The following is a 17350-nucleotide window of genomic DNA, read 5'->3' as shown; positions in this document are numbered from 1 at the left end:
AAACTTGTTAGAAATGCAGCATTCTGCTCTGCCCCAACCTGCTAAATAAAAAACTAAGAGTGGGGACCAGCCATTTGTGTTTTAACAGGCCCTCTAAGTCATTCTTGTTGTTCTTACTGTTATGTATTGATTAGAGAGAGAGAGAGAGAGAGAAAGGGGAAAGGGGAGAGGGAAGGAGAGACATTAATTTGTCATTTCATTTATCCATGCAGTCATTGGTTGATTCTTTTCTGTGCCCTGACAAGGGATAGAACCTGCAACCTTGGCATAGGAGTAGGATGCTCTAATCAACAGAGCTACCCCATCAGGGCCTAACAAGCCCTCCAAGTGATTCTTACACAAGCAAAGGTTTGAGAGACACTGTGGTAAGTGAAGTGCTGTGTATATGTATTATCTCATCTAATCTTCACAACTCAGTAAGTATTATTATTGTCAGTATAGTGCAGGGACTAAGAGTGATATCTGGAGCCAGATGGTTGGGGTTTGAATTCTAGCTTTCCCAGCTTTGTGACATTAGGCCGCATTTTCTTTCTCTGTAAGATTGGCATAGTAATAGTATCTATCTCATGAGGTTGTTGGGTAATGATATGAGTTAGTATAAAGTGCTTTGAACAGTAACTGGTACAGAGTAAGCATCATATAAGGGTATTCTCATTTCACGAAGAAAGGAACCTAGGCTGAGACCTGAATCGACTTCCTTAATGCCTAGGTGAGTGGTAGAACCAGATTTTAATTCCCCTTAGCCTTCAGAGGCCGCGTATGCACCAGGCCTGGGTGCAGCCTTGCTCAAGCAAGGGGAGCGAGTAAGCTGTGTCCAAGGCCCGTAACCCCTCTGACCCTGGGATGCCGTACGGTCTAATTCAAGGCTCTATCACTCTGACTGAAATCGAGTTTGCCACCTGGCCGTGCTGGAGGAGGGGAAGCAGCTCCTCCCTAGCAGGCACCCCCGCCAACCCGCGGCGAAGCTGCCGAGGGGCTAAGGGCTCGCGGTATCGCGGGCTACACCCCCACCCACCGCCGCCCAAAGCGCCGCCCGCCGCCCTCTCACCCCACGGCGTTGGCGGCGGCGGCGGAAGCGGGGAGGCGGGCCGGGCCGGCCAGGGCGGGGCCGCGCGCGGCATGGAGGAGGCGGAGGCCGCGGCGCGCCGGGCGGAGCAGTGCGGGCCCGAGAAGGGCCCGAGTGGGGCCCAAGGCCCCTGACCCGTGAGTGCCTCCAGGCGGGGGTCTGGGAGTGCTGGCGCGGCCGGGGTAGGTCTCCCGAGGCCTTGGGCAGTCCCGGGCCCTGGGAGGAGAAAATCAGGGCCAGATAGGAGGGGCGAGGGTGGAAGGGTAAGGAGATTGGGGTCGGGGGGAGCCTCTGCACTTAGCCCACCCCAGGACCGAGAAGGCCTGGGGCTTGGTCATTTTGGGGGCTGATTAGCCTTGAAAGCTGATGATTGGCTTCTTCTCTGAGTCCCTGGACAACCCTGTCAATTTCCCTAGCCCCAGGGGAGTTTCCAGGTGCTCTGACCCCTCTGACGGTTTCATTCCCAGAAAAGTTGAGCCACTCTCCCCAGGTCACACAGTGTGGATCCCTGCAGGGAAGCGTTACTGGGAGGTGCTCCCTCATCTCCCAGAAGGCATCAGACTTTAGGAGGAACCCCTTACTCCATGTGATCCCCTCAGTTTCCTGAAGGCATGGGTTGGACGGGACAGTGGTGACCCTCCAGTCCGGCATGGACGACTGGAAGCCCAGCCCCCTCATCAAGCCCTTTGGGGCTCGGAAGAAGAGGAGCTGGTATCTTACCTGGAAGTATAAACTGACCAACCAGAGGACCCTGCGGAAATTCTGTCAGGTATAGAGGTGTCCCAAACCTCCCAGACTTACCCCAGCTTCGACTATAAGCACTAGAACCCACCTTGGCTACTCTCACCCTAGAAAGGGGCAGCAGGTTCCCAGAGGGGAAGCCTCTTTGTGTCATGTCCCTACCAGGTAGTGGTTTGGGTCCGGAGTTCTGGAATCAGAACCCAAATACAGCCTCCTAGGTTTCTGAGAGAAGCCCGAAGTCTGATCAGGGAGGCTTTGTCCAAGAGCCCATACCATCAGGCAATCAGGGCTAGGACCCAGGTCTTTTGATACCAGGCTGGTTCTCTAGGACCGGCTCCATCTCTAGGAACTAATTGTGGAGGGAACCAAAGAAATCAAGGCCTCACATGGAAGCTTACAGGAGATCTGGTTAGGGAGAGCCCCGGTGAAGGAGGAAAGGGTGGGAGGTGCCCTGGAGAAGGTGATCGTGAAACAGGACCCTGGTTGGGGAAGTAGAGCTGGGCAGAGAGAGGGAGGAGAGACAGGCCCCAGGCTCTCCCTTTGTCATGACCGCAGCCTGGGCCCTCCTTTCAGGAAGACTGTCAATGGTCTGGGGCAGGGGCTGCCCCTCTTTAGTCATCCCCTCCCCTCCCCTCAGACAGGGGCTGTGCTTTTTCTACTGGTGACCGTCATTGTCAACATCAAGTTGATCCTGGACACACGACGGGCAATCAACGAAGCCAATGAAGACCCGGAGCAGGAGCAAGACTATGGTGGGGGCAGGCTGATTGAGGATGGGATTGGTGAAGGGGGTTCCCTGGGATCTCATGGCTAAAATAGTAGGCATATCCCAAAGGATGAGACTGCTAGAGAGACTACTTCCATGACCTGTCGTACCCCCACAGATGAGGCCCTGGGCCGATTGGATCCCCCACGGCGCAGAGGCAGCAGTCCCCGAAGGGTCCTGGATGTGGAGGTATACTCAAGCCGCAGCAAAGTATATGTGGCAGTGGATGGCACTACGGTGAGTGGGTTGGTGTCTGGTGTACACTCGTTTCAACTCAGGCTGGGGTCCACTGGCTTTGGGGTCCACTGCCCGAGTAGGAACTACACCTCTGCTAATTTCTACATGCTCAACTTGGAGGCCTCGGTTCCTCATCTGAAACTGGGACTAAGGATTTCTACTTGCCACAATTACGTGAAGAGTATGTGAAATGTATTATATGGAGTGGGATTTTTTCAGAAGCAATCATTACTATTAGTAGGCAGTTAATTCCTTGTTATTTGTGTCATCATCACTTCCTGGTCTTTTCATTAGCTTTAGCCTTGTCTCGGGCACTGGGGAACTGCAAGTAATCAGACTTGCTTCAAAGGGCTCAATCTGATAGATCATGGTTAACTGCAGCAGGAGGCAGGGGCAATCAAGGCCTCTAACAGCCATGGGAGCTATGGAAGGGAAGGTTGTAAAAAGATGTGATCTCTTGATGGGAGTGCTATGGAGGCTTCCTGGAAGAGGTGGCCTCCAAGCAGGGTTGGAAAAGAATTATGTAAACAGAGGCATAGGTAGGAAAGGAGGTTTCCTTTCATGCAGTTATTTTTTTAAGTGCCAATAAGACAGGCCTTGAATGCCACAGTGAAGAGTTGGACTTTGTCTCTGCCACCCTTTAGGTACTGGAGGATGAGGCCCGGGAGCAGGGCCGGGGTATCCATGTCATCGTCCTCAACCAGGCCACGGTGAGGTTCTAGGGTAGGGGATCTGGAGAGCCGAAGCTGAGCCCTCGTTGCTGGTGACACTTAACTCACAAGTGGCGTGTCCCCTGCTAGGGCCATGTAATGGCAAAACGTGTGTTTGACACATACTCACCTCATGAGGATGAGGCCATGGTTCTGTTCCTCAACATGGTGGCACCTGGCCGAGTGCTCATCTGCACTGTCAAGGTCAGTGACTCTACCCTGGCCCCATCCCCTAAACTCCAGCTCCAACCCTGTCCATGACCTTGGGTTCTATGCCCCTAGTGTGGCACACTGGGAAGAGGCTCTGAAGGAAAGTAACTTGGGTTCCATTACTAGCCTTGTCATTTTTATTATTTGAGCATGTACTGTGTACCAGGCACTGCACAGGCTACAATGGGAAGCAAGATAGAGTCCCTCCCCTTAAGGAGTTTATTCTAGCAGGGCAAGATTTTTTTTTTTTTTAAGCAGCCAAACAAATATTTAATGCCAGGAAATGAAAACTTATATGAGGAAGGAAATAAAAAAAAGGGAGACAGAGTGATGGGGGATGTATTTTAGAAAGGGAAGGCCTCTGTAAGGAAATGACATGTGAGCAGAAAGCTGGAGGAAGTGTGGAGTGAGCTATGTATATATCTGGAGGAGGAACATTCTAGGTAGAATAATGGCAAGTGCAAAGGGCCTGAAGTGGGAACATGCTTGAAGAACAGCAAGGATGCCAGAGGAGCTGGAGCAGAATAAGGCAGGGGAAAGAGTGGTGGGAAGAAGGCAGAGAGGTTAGCAGACACTGAGGTGCAGATTATGTGGGATTATGGTAAGGATTTATTAGCCTGGTGACCTTGCATGATTCTCAGACTCTCCCTAAGCCTTGCATTTTCTTATCTGTGAAGTGATAGTAATCACAGAGGGTTGTGATTATTTACTGAGCTAATTTAAGTAAAAGGTTTGACATGTAGTTAATGCTTCATGAGGCCAGGTCTCCTGGAACCTCGTTGTTCAGGCTGACCACCTTCTCTGGTCTCACAGGACGAGGGCTCCTTCCACCTCAAGGACACAGCCAAGGCTCTGCTGAGGAGCTTAGGCAGCCAGGCTGGCCCTGCTCTGGGCTGGAGGGACACCTGGGCCTTCGTGGGACGAAAAGGAGGTGCCAGCACCATAGGCCATCCACCCTTATAGTATTAAGGGCCTGGGGGAGCAGAACCCTGTGTGGGGTGGGGAGGGAAGCAAATAGGAGCCAGTGTTGTGAGTTGGATGGAAGTGGGTAGGGAAAAGAGAATAAGCTCTAAAACTGGAGTCTGGGCCTCCATTATCCCTTGTTCCTGCCTCCTGCCAGGGCCTGTCCTCGGGGAGAAGCATTCTAAGTCACCTGCCCTCTCCTCCTGGGGGGACCCAGTCCTACTGAAAACAGATGTGCCGCTGAGCTCAGCTGAAGGTGGGGTTCATGGGGGCTGGGCTCTGGGGCAAGTGCCTGGGCTGGGGTGGGCATTTGATTCCTCTTCATGGGGCTCTATTAAACTCTTGACTGGGGGGACTGGTGTTCTTCAGACCACACTGGCCTTGTGCCCCCACCCTGTTGACCCTATCTCTCCATCAGAGGCGGAGTGCCACTGGGCAGATACAGAGTTGAACCGTCGCCGCAGGCGCTTCTGCAGCAAAGTTGAGGGCTATGGGAGTGTGTGCAGCTGCAAGGACCCCACCCCCATTGAGTTCAGCCCTGACCCAGTAAGTACAGCCTTGGGCAGTAAGGCCTAGGCTCCTTCCTAGCCTGGCAAGGGGCCCTCGGAGAGGTCCAGCTTGGGCTTTCCCTACCCTAGCCTGGGAGGGAACCGGGAGCTGAGGGTTTACACTGAGCTCAGAAAGACAGGGCATTTGGAGCAGGTGGGGGTCAGGTGGAGGGCAGGCCTTGTGAGAAAAGACCTGGAGTCAGAGTTGGGCTCAGTATATGGAGGACCGTGACAGGGAAGATTCTTCCCTTTCTCTGAAGTTTCCCTCACCCCCAAAGAATTCTTCCCTTGGTAGGCATCCCAGTTTGAAGAGGGAATGAGGCGAGAGCTAAAAGCTATTTCTCACTCAGCTCCCAGACAACAAGGTCCTCAATGTTCCTGTGGCTGTCATTGCAGGGAATCGGCCCAATTACCTGTACAGGTGAGCCTGGGAATGGGCTTCATCCAGCAGTGAGCAGGAGTGTGCTCCGTGGGTGGGAACCCCAGCTCATCTATCTGCAGGCGGGCAGAAACAACAGATTCTAGGTCTGTTTACATATGTGGGTTAAAATGAGGAATGTGGGCCCATCTATAAACACCAGGGAGTCCTGAGTTGGGGGGGTCAAAGAGGCCTAACCCATCCCTGGGCTCCCCAGGATGCTGCGCTCTCTGCTTTCAGCCCAGGGGGTGTCTCCCCAGATGATAACAGTTTTCATCGATGGCTACTATGAGGTGAGTAGGACTTGGGGGGCTTTGGGTGGAGCAGAACAGTGTTGCGGGTGCCGAGTAGCAGTGATCACTGAGGACTGGCAAGGGAGACAGCCCAAGCAAGGGCTGTGACATGTGGAGGGCTTGGCACCTCAGAGCTTGCAGAGAGGGCAGGGGGAGGGTGGCTCACTGGATGACCAGTGGCCATGCCCCACAGGAGCCAATGGACGTGGTGGCGCTGTTCGGTTTGAGGGGCATCCAGCACACTCCCATCAGCATCAAGAATGCCCGCGTGTCTCAGGTAGTGCCTAAGCAGGGATGGAGGGGGCAGGCACCTGGCAGCACCATCCCGCCTAGAGCTCATGTGCCCTGTTTCTGTTCCCCACCCAGCACTACAAGGCCAGCCTCACGGCCACTTTCAACCTGTTTCCAGTGAGTAGTAAGGAAAAAACCCTTGGGCCGAGGGAGGGGAAACATGAACATAAAGTCTGGGCCACATCCTCCATATCTGGAAAATCGGCAGAGTGCTGCCTGAGAAGTGAGGTGAGGGTGGAGAAGACATGAAATTGGAAAGGCCCACCTTGGGAATATGTTGTCTCCCTCCCCCTGCAGGAAGCCAAGTTTGCTGTGGTTTTGGAAGAGGACCTGGACATTGCTGTGGACTTTTTCAGGTGAGGGAAAGCTTCTATAAGCTGCATGCGGCCTCTTTGCTTGACTGGGTCTCCAGGGAAGACGACAGTGAGGTGTTTTGGAGAGCTTTCTGGAGGAAGCAAGCTCAAAAGTGAAGGAATAGTCTGAGCAAACGTAGGATGATAGCTGTTGGGTTGGAGTAGAGAGCTGAAAGGATGAATGGAGACAGTGGAATTTTGGAGGGAGGAAGAAGGAAGCATGACTCCTCAGTCCCATCTCCAGCTCTTCCCGCATCACTGTGTGGTTGGGTTTGTCTTTGTCCCTCCCTGAACCCCGGGACCCTGCCTCTCTCAGTTTCCTGAGCCAGTCCATCCACCTGCTGGAGGAGGATGACAGCCTGTACTGTATCTCTGCCTGGAACGATCAGGTAGGCTGAGTGGCCCAGAGTCAGCTGGGGAGTTTGTAGAGGCCCTGAGCTAATATCTCCCATCATGGCCCCCTATCCCCAGGGGTATGAACACACCGCCGAAGACCCCACATTGCTGTACCGTGTGGAGACCATGCCTGGGCTGGGCTGGGTGCTCAGGAAGTCTTTGTATAAGGAGGAGCTTGAGCCCAAATGGCCCACACCGGAAAAGGTGTCCTGGCAGGGTAGGGTGAGTGGGCTGGGGTCCCCTGCCAGTTTGGAGACTCTTAACTTTCAAAATCTTCCATGGCCCCAGCTCTGGGACTGGGACATGTGGATGCGGATGCCTGAGCAACGCCGAGGCCGAGAGTGCATCATCCCTGATGTTTCCCGATCCTACCACTTTGGCATTGTGGGCCTCAACATGAATGGCTACTTCCATGTGAGTGGGAGGCAGGGATGTTCGGGAGGGGGCACAGCATGGTAGATAGGGCAAAGAACGTGGCGCTGGAGCAACCCTGGCTCTGCCGCTCAGGAGCCATGTAACCTTGGGGAAATGGCCGATCATCCTCTTTGAACCTGTTTCTTTATTTGCAAAATTAAAATTAAAATACTATTTACTTTATAGGGTTGTGAGGTTATGAGGTTTAAATGAGTTAATATATGCAAAATGCTTTGAACTGTGGACGTTATGTAAGGGTTAGCTGGTATTATTTTTATTATTACTATTTTTAGCACTAGACTGTGGGTGTGAGGAGGGTATTTCTGCTGCCAAACATGCATCCAGCCCTGCAAGCTCTGCCCTCTCCTGTCCTTCCAAGTGCTGGAGCCTAAGCCTCAGCCTGAAGTGAACAGGGAGGTTCCCAGGTCCCCAGCCACTACGAGGCTGTGTCCAAACGGCCATTCCCCTCCCTGTTACTGAGAGGGAGACCTTGAGACAGCCCTGCCTGAAGGAATGGACAGCTTCCAGCTTGGAACCTCCTAGAAGCCCGAAGGGCCCTCAGAGGCCAGCTAATATGAAACCTGTCCATTCATTTTCCTGAAAGGGGCAGGCATTTACCCCAGGTCACTCTCAGCACCTTAGTCACAGCAGTTTTCCCTACCAGTCCAGCCTATCCCTTTGCCCACCACCTGCTGCAGGGCCTGTTCCTGGCTTCTGTGGCTCTAGAACAGCAGGCCCAGGGAGAACCCCTGGGAATAGGGACTAGCTCAGTGGTCACTGGCATGAGCTGCCGGTGTGGACATGAGCTCTCTGGCAATGCTTAAGTCAAAATTAGAACTTTAAGAGCCTGTCAACGATACTGCAAAAAGGACAGGGAAGGCAGAATGATATTAGAGGGACCTTTATTGGTCCAGGACTTCATTTGTGGGCCTGTGGATATGTGGTAGGTCAGTGGGCAGGTGTGGACCAGACAATGTAAGGCCCTGATTTGCACCCTCACACCCACTCCAGGAGGCCTACTTCAAGAAGCACAAGTTCAACACGGTTCCAGGTGTCCAGCTCAGGAACGTGGACAGGTGAGGGCTGGGGACAGCAAAGCAGAGGATATTTTGGAGCCCTAATGAGCAGTATTTGACAGTCCCTTCCAACCCTGGGGCTGTGTGTTTATCCTGGTCCTGCTGCCCCCTGATTCCCATGTGACTTCCAGCCCTGCTCCGGGGACCTTAGGGACTACCCCCTCCCTTGACCCGCTTCTCCCTTTCCTGCAGTCTGAAGAAGGAAGCTTATGAAGTGGAAGTTCACAGGCTGCTCAGGTATGGCCTAGGGCAGTTAGAGCTATGTGGCAGGGAGTGAGGAGGAGTCAAATACTAGAGTTTTGGCCTCATAATTTGTGGGACCAACTACAAAATGAAAATTAGGGCTCATTTTTCAAAAATTACTGAGAATTTCAAGACAGCAACAACTAAGCAAGGGGACTTGTGTGATACACTTAAGAATCACTTCCTGTCTTGCCCACCTCCCCCCTGCCCCCAACCTGGCTTCCACTGCAGTGAAGCTGAAGTTCTGGACCATAGCAAGGACCCTTGTGAAGACTCTTTCCTGCCAGACACAGAGGGCCATACCTACGTGGCCTTTATCCGAATGGAGAAAGATGATGACTTCACCACCTGGACCCAGCTTGCCAAGGTGCCTAATACCGCACCTACCTGAGGAATACCCTTCCCCTCAAGATACAGAAAACCTTTGTTCTAGAATCTTTTACCTCAGAACCTTCTATTCACACTCTGAGAACCTTCTTCCAACCACCTTGTTCAAATTTATATTTTAAAAGAGGCTACCTCTTATTGAACTACTTCTTTAAGAAAAAATTTAATTTGAGAAATTGTAAAAGAAAAAAAATGCTACAAAATGCAATCTTGCAAATTGAGAAACCCCTGCTGGGGAGGGGTTGGGGCTGGGCCGTGGGTCCTCAGTGGCCCCTCCAAGGAGCTCTCGGACTCATGCTTCTCCCAATGCCTCACCCCCACCAGTGCCTCCATATCTGGGACCTAGATGTGCGTGGCAACCACCGGGGCCTGTGGAGATTGTTTCGGAAGAAGAACCACTTCCTGGTAGTGGGGGTCCCAGCCTCTCCCTATTCGTGAGTGATTCTTTTCTGCCCTTGGAAATGAGAGACTTATCTGGATTAGGGGACATAGCTAATGACCTCTTCCCTATTATCTTCCCAGAGTGAAGAAGCCACCATCAATCACCCCAATTTTCCTGGAGCCGCCCCCAAAGGAGGAGGGAGCCCCAGGAGCTGCAGAACAGACATGAGACCTCCTCCACGACCCTGCAGGATTGGGTACTGTGTACCCCCAGGCAGGCTAGCCCATTATCCCATCCTGTAGGATTTTGTAGACACTGGCAGGGGCTGGGGCTGGTTTGTTTTTAACATGAGACTTAATTACTAACTTCAAGGGGAAGGTTCCCCTATTCCAACACTGCTATTTCTGAGTTGGAGGTCTATTTATTGACTTTTCTTGTTGGGAAAGGGCAGGATAGTACCGGAGATCCCTGGGCTCCTGATCCTTCCCTTTGTATACTTCCTCCTCCAAGGCCTGGCTCAGAGGTTAACCTATTTATTTACTGTCCTGAGGGCCTTGGAAACAGGCTGAAGCCTGAAGGGCCTTGATTTCTTTATGGACTGGGGTGCTGCCCTGAGAGTGGGGCTGGCTCTTACTCAGGAAACTGCTGTGCCCAACTCCCGGACAGGCCTGGCAGGGCCCCCCCCTCCGCCCCCCTCCCTCCCCCACTGATACAGACTCACTCAGAGACCCTCAGACACTGAACCAGGCCTCTTCTCAGCCTCATCTTTATCCAGGTTTTCAAAGCTGGGTAAGGTGGTCATTGATTAAAAAAGGAGAAAAGCTCTACGGATATGTCTTGTGATTGTGTGTGTGTGTGTGTGTGTGTGTGTGTGTGTGTGTGTGTGTGGAGAGAGAGAGAGAGAGAGAGAGAGAGAGAGAGAGAATATGAGTGGTCATGGTGGATCATGAGTTTTCCTTACGGCCTTCCGCAGGGTTTATCTTCCATTTGGGGCTATTTAGCCACCAGGGGATGCCCAAGTCTCAAACTTGCAGGTTTTTCCATTGGCTCCACCCTAGAGCACTTGAGCCTGACCTGTTGGGGCTGAGCTTGGAGTAACCACCCCACACCCCTTCACTACTGTTTAACCTTCAAGCTGTTTCCTGCCCAGCTTGTCAGGGCTAGGCACCTGTCCTCAGAGATGGAGTGAGAGAGAGCAAAAAGAGAAGCTTGGGGGTGGGAAGGCAATAGGAGTGCCAGTGAGGCTACAAGGCTCATTTAGGAGGCTAGGCCTGGGTTGCTGATGGAGACATAGAAGTAAGGATTTCTGTGGCCCTTACGGCACTGTATGCAGATTTCATAGCTGTGCATCTCTTTTCTAGAGAAAAGGCATTGTTTTCATCAGATTCTCACCCAGCCAGTGATCCAGAGAGGTTAAGAAGATCTAAGTTTGTTTTAGAGACACCAACAAATGAATGGGATTGTTTACAGGATGTATAAGAGCCCAAGGCAGGTGCAGTATGACATACAAGGGATCCGTGAAGGACTTAGGGTCAGGAGGGTGGGTACAGAACACCTCTTGAGAAAGGGTCTGCCTGCAGAGTCCTTGGGAGGCGAGCCACATGAGCTCTATAGAGCCTTGGCCAGGAAGGCAGGAACTGATGAGCTCCCACCCTCCTTTCACCAGCTATCTGCCCCTGCCTCCACCACCGGTGCCTGGAGCTCCCCTCGGCGATGGCACGGGCGGTGTGTGGCTTGGACGATTCTTGCCACCCTGCTGCCTTCAATGTTTGCTGAAACTAGAGATAGTGCTTGAGGTACCATAACAACCAGTTCAAGGAGCTATTAGCTCACAATAAGGTGGCAGCCCGCCCTGGGCAAACAAATCTACACTGTTCTGTGGGCACCTGGGGGAGGGGTTGTGTGCAACACATAGAAAAGTACGGAAGAAGGGCTCATTGCTCTCCCTGCCCGCTCCTCAGCAGGCTTCTAATTTTGGCCTCAGACTAGCTCTTAGGCATTGTATGGCTTTGGCTAGGTCACTGTTCCTTTGTGGGATTAGCGGGGGTGATAGTTCCTGGCTGCCTTAGGAAAACCTGGGAAGAGGGATTCAGGGGTCAAAGGGAAGCAGGGAGAAGGACTGGTTTGCCCTGTGGGGCTTTGCTTTCATAGCAGACACGGCTCTCCAGGTAGAGCCTCCTTAGTGCTATCCTGGCTCAGCAACAGTCAGACCAATGTGTGGGGCATTCTGGCTTTTTGGTAAATCTTGCCATGTCAGATGGCCTGGTCCAAACTCTTCACAGAAGGTGTGGGTCTAGAACTAGTCACACGGCATTTCTAGGCCCCATTTCTGGAACATCAGGGTGGTTAAGAGGAAATACCAGATCTGTACAACACCAGGCAGGCCAAGAGCAAGAATAAATGAAGTTCCTTCTGAAATACCCAAAACAGAGACAGGTGGGGGGCTTTGCCTGACTGGGGAGGGTAGGCAGCTTGGATCCTCTGCTGGGGCTTTCAGAGGGCTTTCCAGAGCCTAAGGAGAGACTTCTCCCATTGCCCTGCCTGTGTTTATGGTCTTCCCTGCCCCCACTTGGGCACAAGGTTGTTATTTTCATAGCTTTATGGTCCAGTGCCCCTCACCAGGAATGGGTAGTTTCAGGCCAAAGTCCTCCCACATTATAGGAAGTTGGCCCAGCCCGCACCTCCTCCCTAGTGCCCTCTTGACTGTCCCTGTTACACCCCTTCCCAAGCCTGGAATCCAAATAGAGGGGAGAAATAGCCACCCACCTCCACCCCACTTCTCTTTTACCTTTTTACGGGCCTTCTGGGTCTCCAGCCCCACAGGAATATGAGACCAGTTTAGGCAAGATGGGTCCCTCTCTCCAAGGATGCGTAAGAAAAGAGTCCCAATGGAAACATTTTAATTAGTTTATGAATTCTGAAGTGCCTTCTACACATCCGCCTGGTTACTGCTAATTTTGCATATACCCAGGATATAGAGTACCTTACTCCCCAGTGGAGTACTAGAGTCACCAAGAGCTCCTGTTGGCCTGAAGGGTATCAAGGGCTCCAGAGACAGACTGGAGGAATGGGCAGAACTTGCAACCATAGAACTGGCTCTGGAACAGGTGGGCCCCAACCGCATCAATGGAAGGCAAAGTCAGGCACAGCCTGTAAAGAGTGGTCCCTTTGTGGCCCCCAACTCCACAGCAGCAAGGCTAGGCCCATTCTGGCCCAAATGACACTGTTAGATCCTGTCCCCATGCTGATCACGCCCACTTGTCAGTACCAGGGTGCCTCTTCCCCGTGTCTGCAGCAGCAGTGGCGGAGGCAGAAGCAGACTTATTTCATATTGCAGTATAGATACAAGGACACAATCATGGCAGCCAGCTGGTGGGGAAGAAACAGGGAGACATGAGGGGGCATCATCATGGTCCTTAAGCTTTAGTCCCCCTGCCTCCCAGACCCCCTTCATGAAACCCTGTTAGAAGTCTGCCTCCTCCAGAGAGGCCTCAGACGTAGGTCGAACAGCTCTGATCCAGTGGGGATACAGTGCCCCAACCTCCTCAATTCCTTACCTCCAAGCCCCCAATTCCGGCTGCCACACCACCCACAGTGGCTCCATTGGTTTGGATGATTTTCAGAAGCTGGCTGAAGCAGCCCTTGGGGAAGGGAGAAGAGCGTCTGTAGTCAGCACCTGCCTCCCACCTTTCTTCAGCTCTCTAAGGCCATTAAAGCAGCCCCAACCTTCCATGCCGGCCCACACCTGTATAGCTTTGTCCTCAGCCTCCTTCTTGGTGCAAGTGTCCGTGGCTGTGCTGTTGACATTAGAAAAGCAACAGTATGGGGGAAAGGTTTTGTTCTCTTTGAAGTAGGGAGAATTCTCGAAATCTGTGTAGTTATTGAAGCCACAGCACTTGAGCTGGAGACAAGAAGGAGAGTGTGGTCAGTAGGGCCTTGCTTCTTTCTTCCCACTCCAAAATCTCCCCCGACCCAGCTTACCCCTTCCATGGTGGAGTTCCACACTTGGGTGAAGTCCTTCTGGGAACCATATTCTTTCTCGATGGTGGGCACTATTGCCAGTGTCAGGAAGTGCTCGGCCTGGATGGGGCAGGCCAGTGTTTAGGGCCCAATAGGGAAGGTGGCCATTCACTGGCCACAGCCCACTTCCAGGGCTTTGCCCAGTCTTACCCCCTTGCCCCATCCTCGATCCTCACCATTGTGGTAAACACCAACGCGACCACAGCGGCTGCAACCTCAGCGGTGAAGATGAGGAAGAGGATGAGGAAGAACTGAGTGGGGAACAGGAGACTGAGTTTTAGGGAGAGACAGTCCCTCATGACTTCCTTGCTCTAATCCACCCCCATAAAAACGAGACAGGGGCCCCTTTGCTGAGGTCCCTGGAGTCCAGAACAGGGTTTGGGGATCCCCAGGGCTTGGTGTCAAAGGTAAGGGGACCCTGAGCATTGGTTATGGGCCTCGGGAGCTGGGTTTGACACACCATCATGAGGGCACACTTGTTCTCAGTGTGAGCACCGTAGCAGCCCAGGAAACCAAGAGCGAAGAGCACAGCACCAGCTGCGATGAGGAAGTAGCCCACATTGACAAATTGCATGGCACTGGACGACAGCGGTCCAAAGATCTTCAGGAAGGATGGTCCATCGACTGACACCCAGATCCCCACTGCCAACAGGGCCACACCACACAGCTGTGGACAAAGAGGCAGACCTTGAAACAGTGTTGGCAAGCAGTTCCCTACCACGCAGTTGAGTCAGGAAGATGGGAGATGAGAAACCTCCCCTTTTATTGGCTAAGGAGTCTAAAAACTCTTCCTGTAGGGAGGAAAAACATCCTGTAGAGCCAGAAGGATGGGAGCTGGGGTACCCATAGCCAGCATCAGGCTGCTCACCTAGGTAGATACAAATGGGATCAGAGGTTCCTAAAATACCTACTGGGTGCTGGGGAAGGTTGGGGGGGTGGTATGCTTTGCCTCACCTGTGCCAGAGTCCTGCCACATATCTAGGAGTGAAAACAAGCAGGCGGGCACCCCATTTCCTCCCCAGCCTATTGGTGCCTGGAACACCTCTGTCCTCTGATAGGCAGAAACAGGGGAGTGGTAGCATTGAGCAGGCTCAACAGTAACCATGGCAGTGAAGGCAGGACCAAGGTTTACACCTACTCCCAGCCTTGGAGAGGCAGGTAGTGAGAAGGGGCACCCTGAGGCCCCAGTTGGCTCCCTTTCAGAATTAGATTGCAGCCATGCCCTTCATCTAACCTAGACCTTAGAGACCCATGGAGGGAAGTACACCCAGAGCTCTTGGAGGCTCCCTAGCACAACCCCAGACCTCAGAGGGAATTCTGAGGCCCAGACTGGGGACGGGGGCATTGCCCAGTTTCCAAAGCAAAGCTTTGCTGATCCAGAGTTTCAGTGGATGAATCATCCTGACACCACCTTGATGCCCAGTCCCCACTTCCTAGCTATAGAAACTGAGGTTACAACCAGGAATAAGGTGGCAGGTTGTGGCTGGATTCCAAGCATGTTTGCTCAAGGACAAAAAGCTGGACTTTCAGCCTGTAGGGTCAAATTTCAAGGAGTCTCAGGCCTGCCCTGCTTTGCACAGCCTGGTAAGGGCTGGGCAACAGAGGGAAGAAACCAAACCGGATTTGCCTTTAACCCCCTCTGGCCAGAGCCTTTGCTGTCGATATCCCTGGAATCCTGTCATCTTCTCTAAATACATGGATAAAGGTTAGTTCCTGAAAGCCAAAGGAAGCACAAGACACAGCCTACACTGTAGTCAGATTTCTACAAATTCATCTACACTTCATGTCTCCACTTCCTCACCTTTTACTCACTCTAACCCACTCTAATGTGGCTCCAAGGTCTCTGGTGACTTCCTGTGCTAAATCTGGTAGACACTTCATGTCATAACCTCCTTGACCTCTCTATCTCACCCTCCTTGTCTTTCTCCCATCGGTCTTTCTCCATCTACTTCCCAGTGCTCGTTCCTTCACTTATTCCTTATAAGCTGGGTTTCTCGGACTCCACTCTCCCTAAGTGCTCTCACCCACTGCAGGGCCTCAACCACCACCTATGGGCACAAGACTTTCAAATATCCCTGTCCAGTGCCCATCTGAGCTGCAGCTCTAAGCTGCCTGTGGGGCATCCCCAGGGTTGCTCATTCCAGAGACATGGACATCATCTCCAAGACCTCTCTCTCCCTTGCACCTTCTTCTATCCCTCAGCCACTGTCTGAGGGTTTTCTCCTTTGTCTACTTTTCTGCTTTGTACATTCTCCCCATCTCCACCACCATCTCCAGGATTACACCTCACTGCTCAGCTTCCTCAAACATGCCCTACACAATCTGTTCCTGGTTTTCTGAGCAGGATCTGATTTCACCGCGTCTGGGCCTTTCTGCAAGCTTTACAACCCCCTTGCAAAGAGTAAATCCCTGGCCTCAGCTATTTCCTCTAGAAAGCATTTTCTGCCCAAGCGGGGTTCAAGCTTCTCCAATGGGCTCCCATAGGCCCTGTGCTAGGGCCAGAAATACTACATTGCGACTATCTGCCTATCTGGCCTGCTGGACCTGAGATCTCCAGGTCAGAGAAGGAGCTTCCTCACCTGTCACCCCAGCACTCAGCACTGAGTCTTAGGCTATAAACATGTGTTGAGTGAACAAGCGGCTTGAGGCAGACCTTCTGCTCTGTGGTCTCTGGGCCTTCTCTTCTTTCAGTTCCCCATCATACAGAGGTCACCAAATTTTCTTCCACGCTAGGTGACTTAGGGTAAACCCCTTCACCCCCTCGGGCCCCCCATGCAGTCTCTTGTTTCCCAGCTTGAGTTCTACTCAGATTGTAACCCACTCCTGTAGGGAGCCCCAAAGAGGCCACATGCCCCATACTTACAAAGATGAGAAAATTGAAGAGGATCATAATGGTCTTAATGAAGCTGTAACACTGCATGGTGGCTCCTGGGAGGCAGACATGTATGAGTTAGGACGTCCCCCGCAACCCCCAGGGTGGCCCTGGCCCTGGACACTGACATACCAGATACCAGAATCCTGAACCCAAGCTTCCCCTGCATCTGGACTCTGACACCTCAGAATCTTTCCTCAGTTCACATCCTGACACTCCTACCTCTTTGTACTGCCCAGGCCCTCTACCAGCACCTGATACTCTGAGATCCTAACACCCCAGTTTTATCCACTGGCACCCCACATCTAACTACCATACTGCAGGTCATTCCATGCCCTTCCTTAGCAACTACATGTCCTTCCCCACACCAGCTCTAGATTCCTTTAGGACCCTCCCCATAGTCCCATGGTCCCATGGTCCTTCCAGCTCCCCAAACCTGCTTTTAGATTGAATTCCCTTTCTAGGATAATCTTTACCCTATGCCATCACCCACCTGTTTAGGACTCTTGGTTGTGACTTCTGAAAGAAGGATCTGCTGAGGCTCCAGAGGGGGCAAACAGCTCCAGGAAACTGCCACTGAGTGGGCAGGGAGACAACGGAGCTGGATTTCACACAACACTGCTTACCTGCAGGTGGGGCAGGTGTTTTAACTGCTTCCTTCTGCCCGCCTGCCTGCCTGCTCCACCCCAGCGCATAGGCCTGCTCTTGCCCCTGCTGCCCCCTGCTGCTTGGAGATCTGTCCCCACAGCCTGTCCCCACAGCCACAGGAGCAGGCAGACTCCACCTGGCAACACCAGCCTTGGACAATGCCCCTCCCGATCTGAGAAGGGAGAGGAATCTGAGGGTGGAGCCCCAGGACTTCAGAGTGCCGTCCACCCCAACGGTGCACACATGCTTCTAACTCTATCTGCAGATACACCCATACGTACCCTATGTGCTCCCAGGCATACTCATCTGCCCAAGC

The 17350-nt window shown here is 52.7% G+C and overlaps 2 protein-coding genes across 3 annotated transcripts; one reads left to right on the top strand and one right to left on the bottom strand.

The window, feature by feature from the left end:
- Positions 1-1086: 1086 nt before the first annotated feature.
- POMGNT1 (protein O-linked mannose N-acetylglucosaminyltransferase 1 (beta 1,2-)) lies at positions 1087-10311 on the top strand. Of its 2 annotated transcripts, none has more exons than XM_054572164.1 (22): positions 1087-1203; positions 1666-1835; positions 2445-2559; positions 2692-2810; positions 3455-3520; positions 3611-3724; positions 4544-4661; positions 4851-4949; positions 5112-5239; positions 5592-5662; positions 5877-5952; positions 6146-6229; positions 6319-6360; positions 6541-6599; positions 6913-6985; positions 7068-7196; positions 7281-7406; positions 8418-8482; positions 8675-8719; positions 8957-9092; positions 9437-9546; positions 9635-10311. In XM_054572164.1, exons 2-22 carry the CDS (start codon positions 1716-1718, stop codon positions 9720-9722), a joined length of 1983 nt encoding a protein of 660 aa, XP_054428139.1. In that variant the 5' UTR covers positions 1087-1203; positions 1666-1715; the 3' UTR covers positions 9723-10311. The 2 variants fall into 2 exon arrangements, with proteins under 2 accessions (XP_054428139.1, XP_054428140.1); XM_054572165.1 differs by having other exon boundaries at positions 1087-1248.
- A 2091-nt stretch (positions 10312-12402) lies between these two features.
- TSPAN1 (tetraspanin 1) lies at positions 12403-17012 on the bottom strand. Its single transcript, XM_054572163.1, has 8 exons — positions 16880-17012; positions 16378-16442; positions 13975-14181; positions 13691-13765; positions 13476-13574; positions 13240-13395; positions 13052-13135; positions 12403-12863 (listed from the first exon to the last, which is right to left on the bottom strand). The coding sequence occupies exons 2-8, from the start codon at positions 16432-16434 to the stop codon at positions 12816-12818; spliced, it is 726 nt and encodes a 241-aa protein (XP_054428138.1). The 5' UTR covers positions 16435-16442; positions 16880-17012; the 3' UTR covers positions 12403-12815.
- Positions 17013-17350: the final 338 nt, after the last annotated feature.

This window comes from Pteronotus mesoamericanus, unplaced genomic scaffold (assembly GCF_021234165.1).
Source record: "Pteronotus mesoamericanus isolate MK-2021 breed Mesoamerican mustached bat unplaced genomic scaffold, CSHL_Meso_final contig_221, whole genome shotgun sequence".
In the NCBI taxonomy this organism is placed as follows: Eukaryota; Metazoa; Chordata; class Mammalia; order Chiroptera; family Mormoopidae; genus Pteronotus; species Pteronotus mesoamericanus.
Note: the sequence above shows the minus strand (reverse complement) of the source record. Positions and strands in the feature narration are given on the sequence as shown.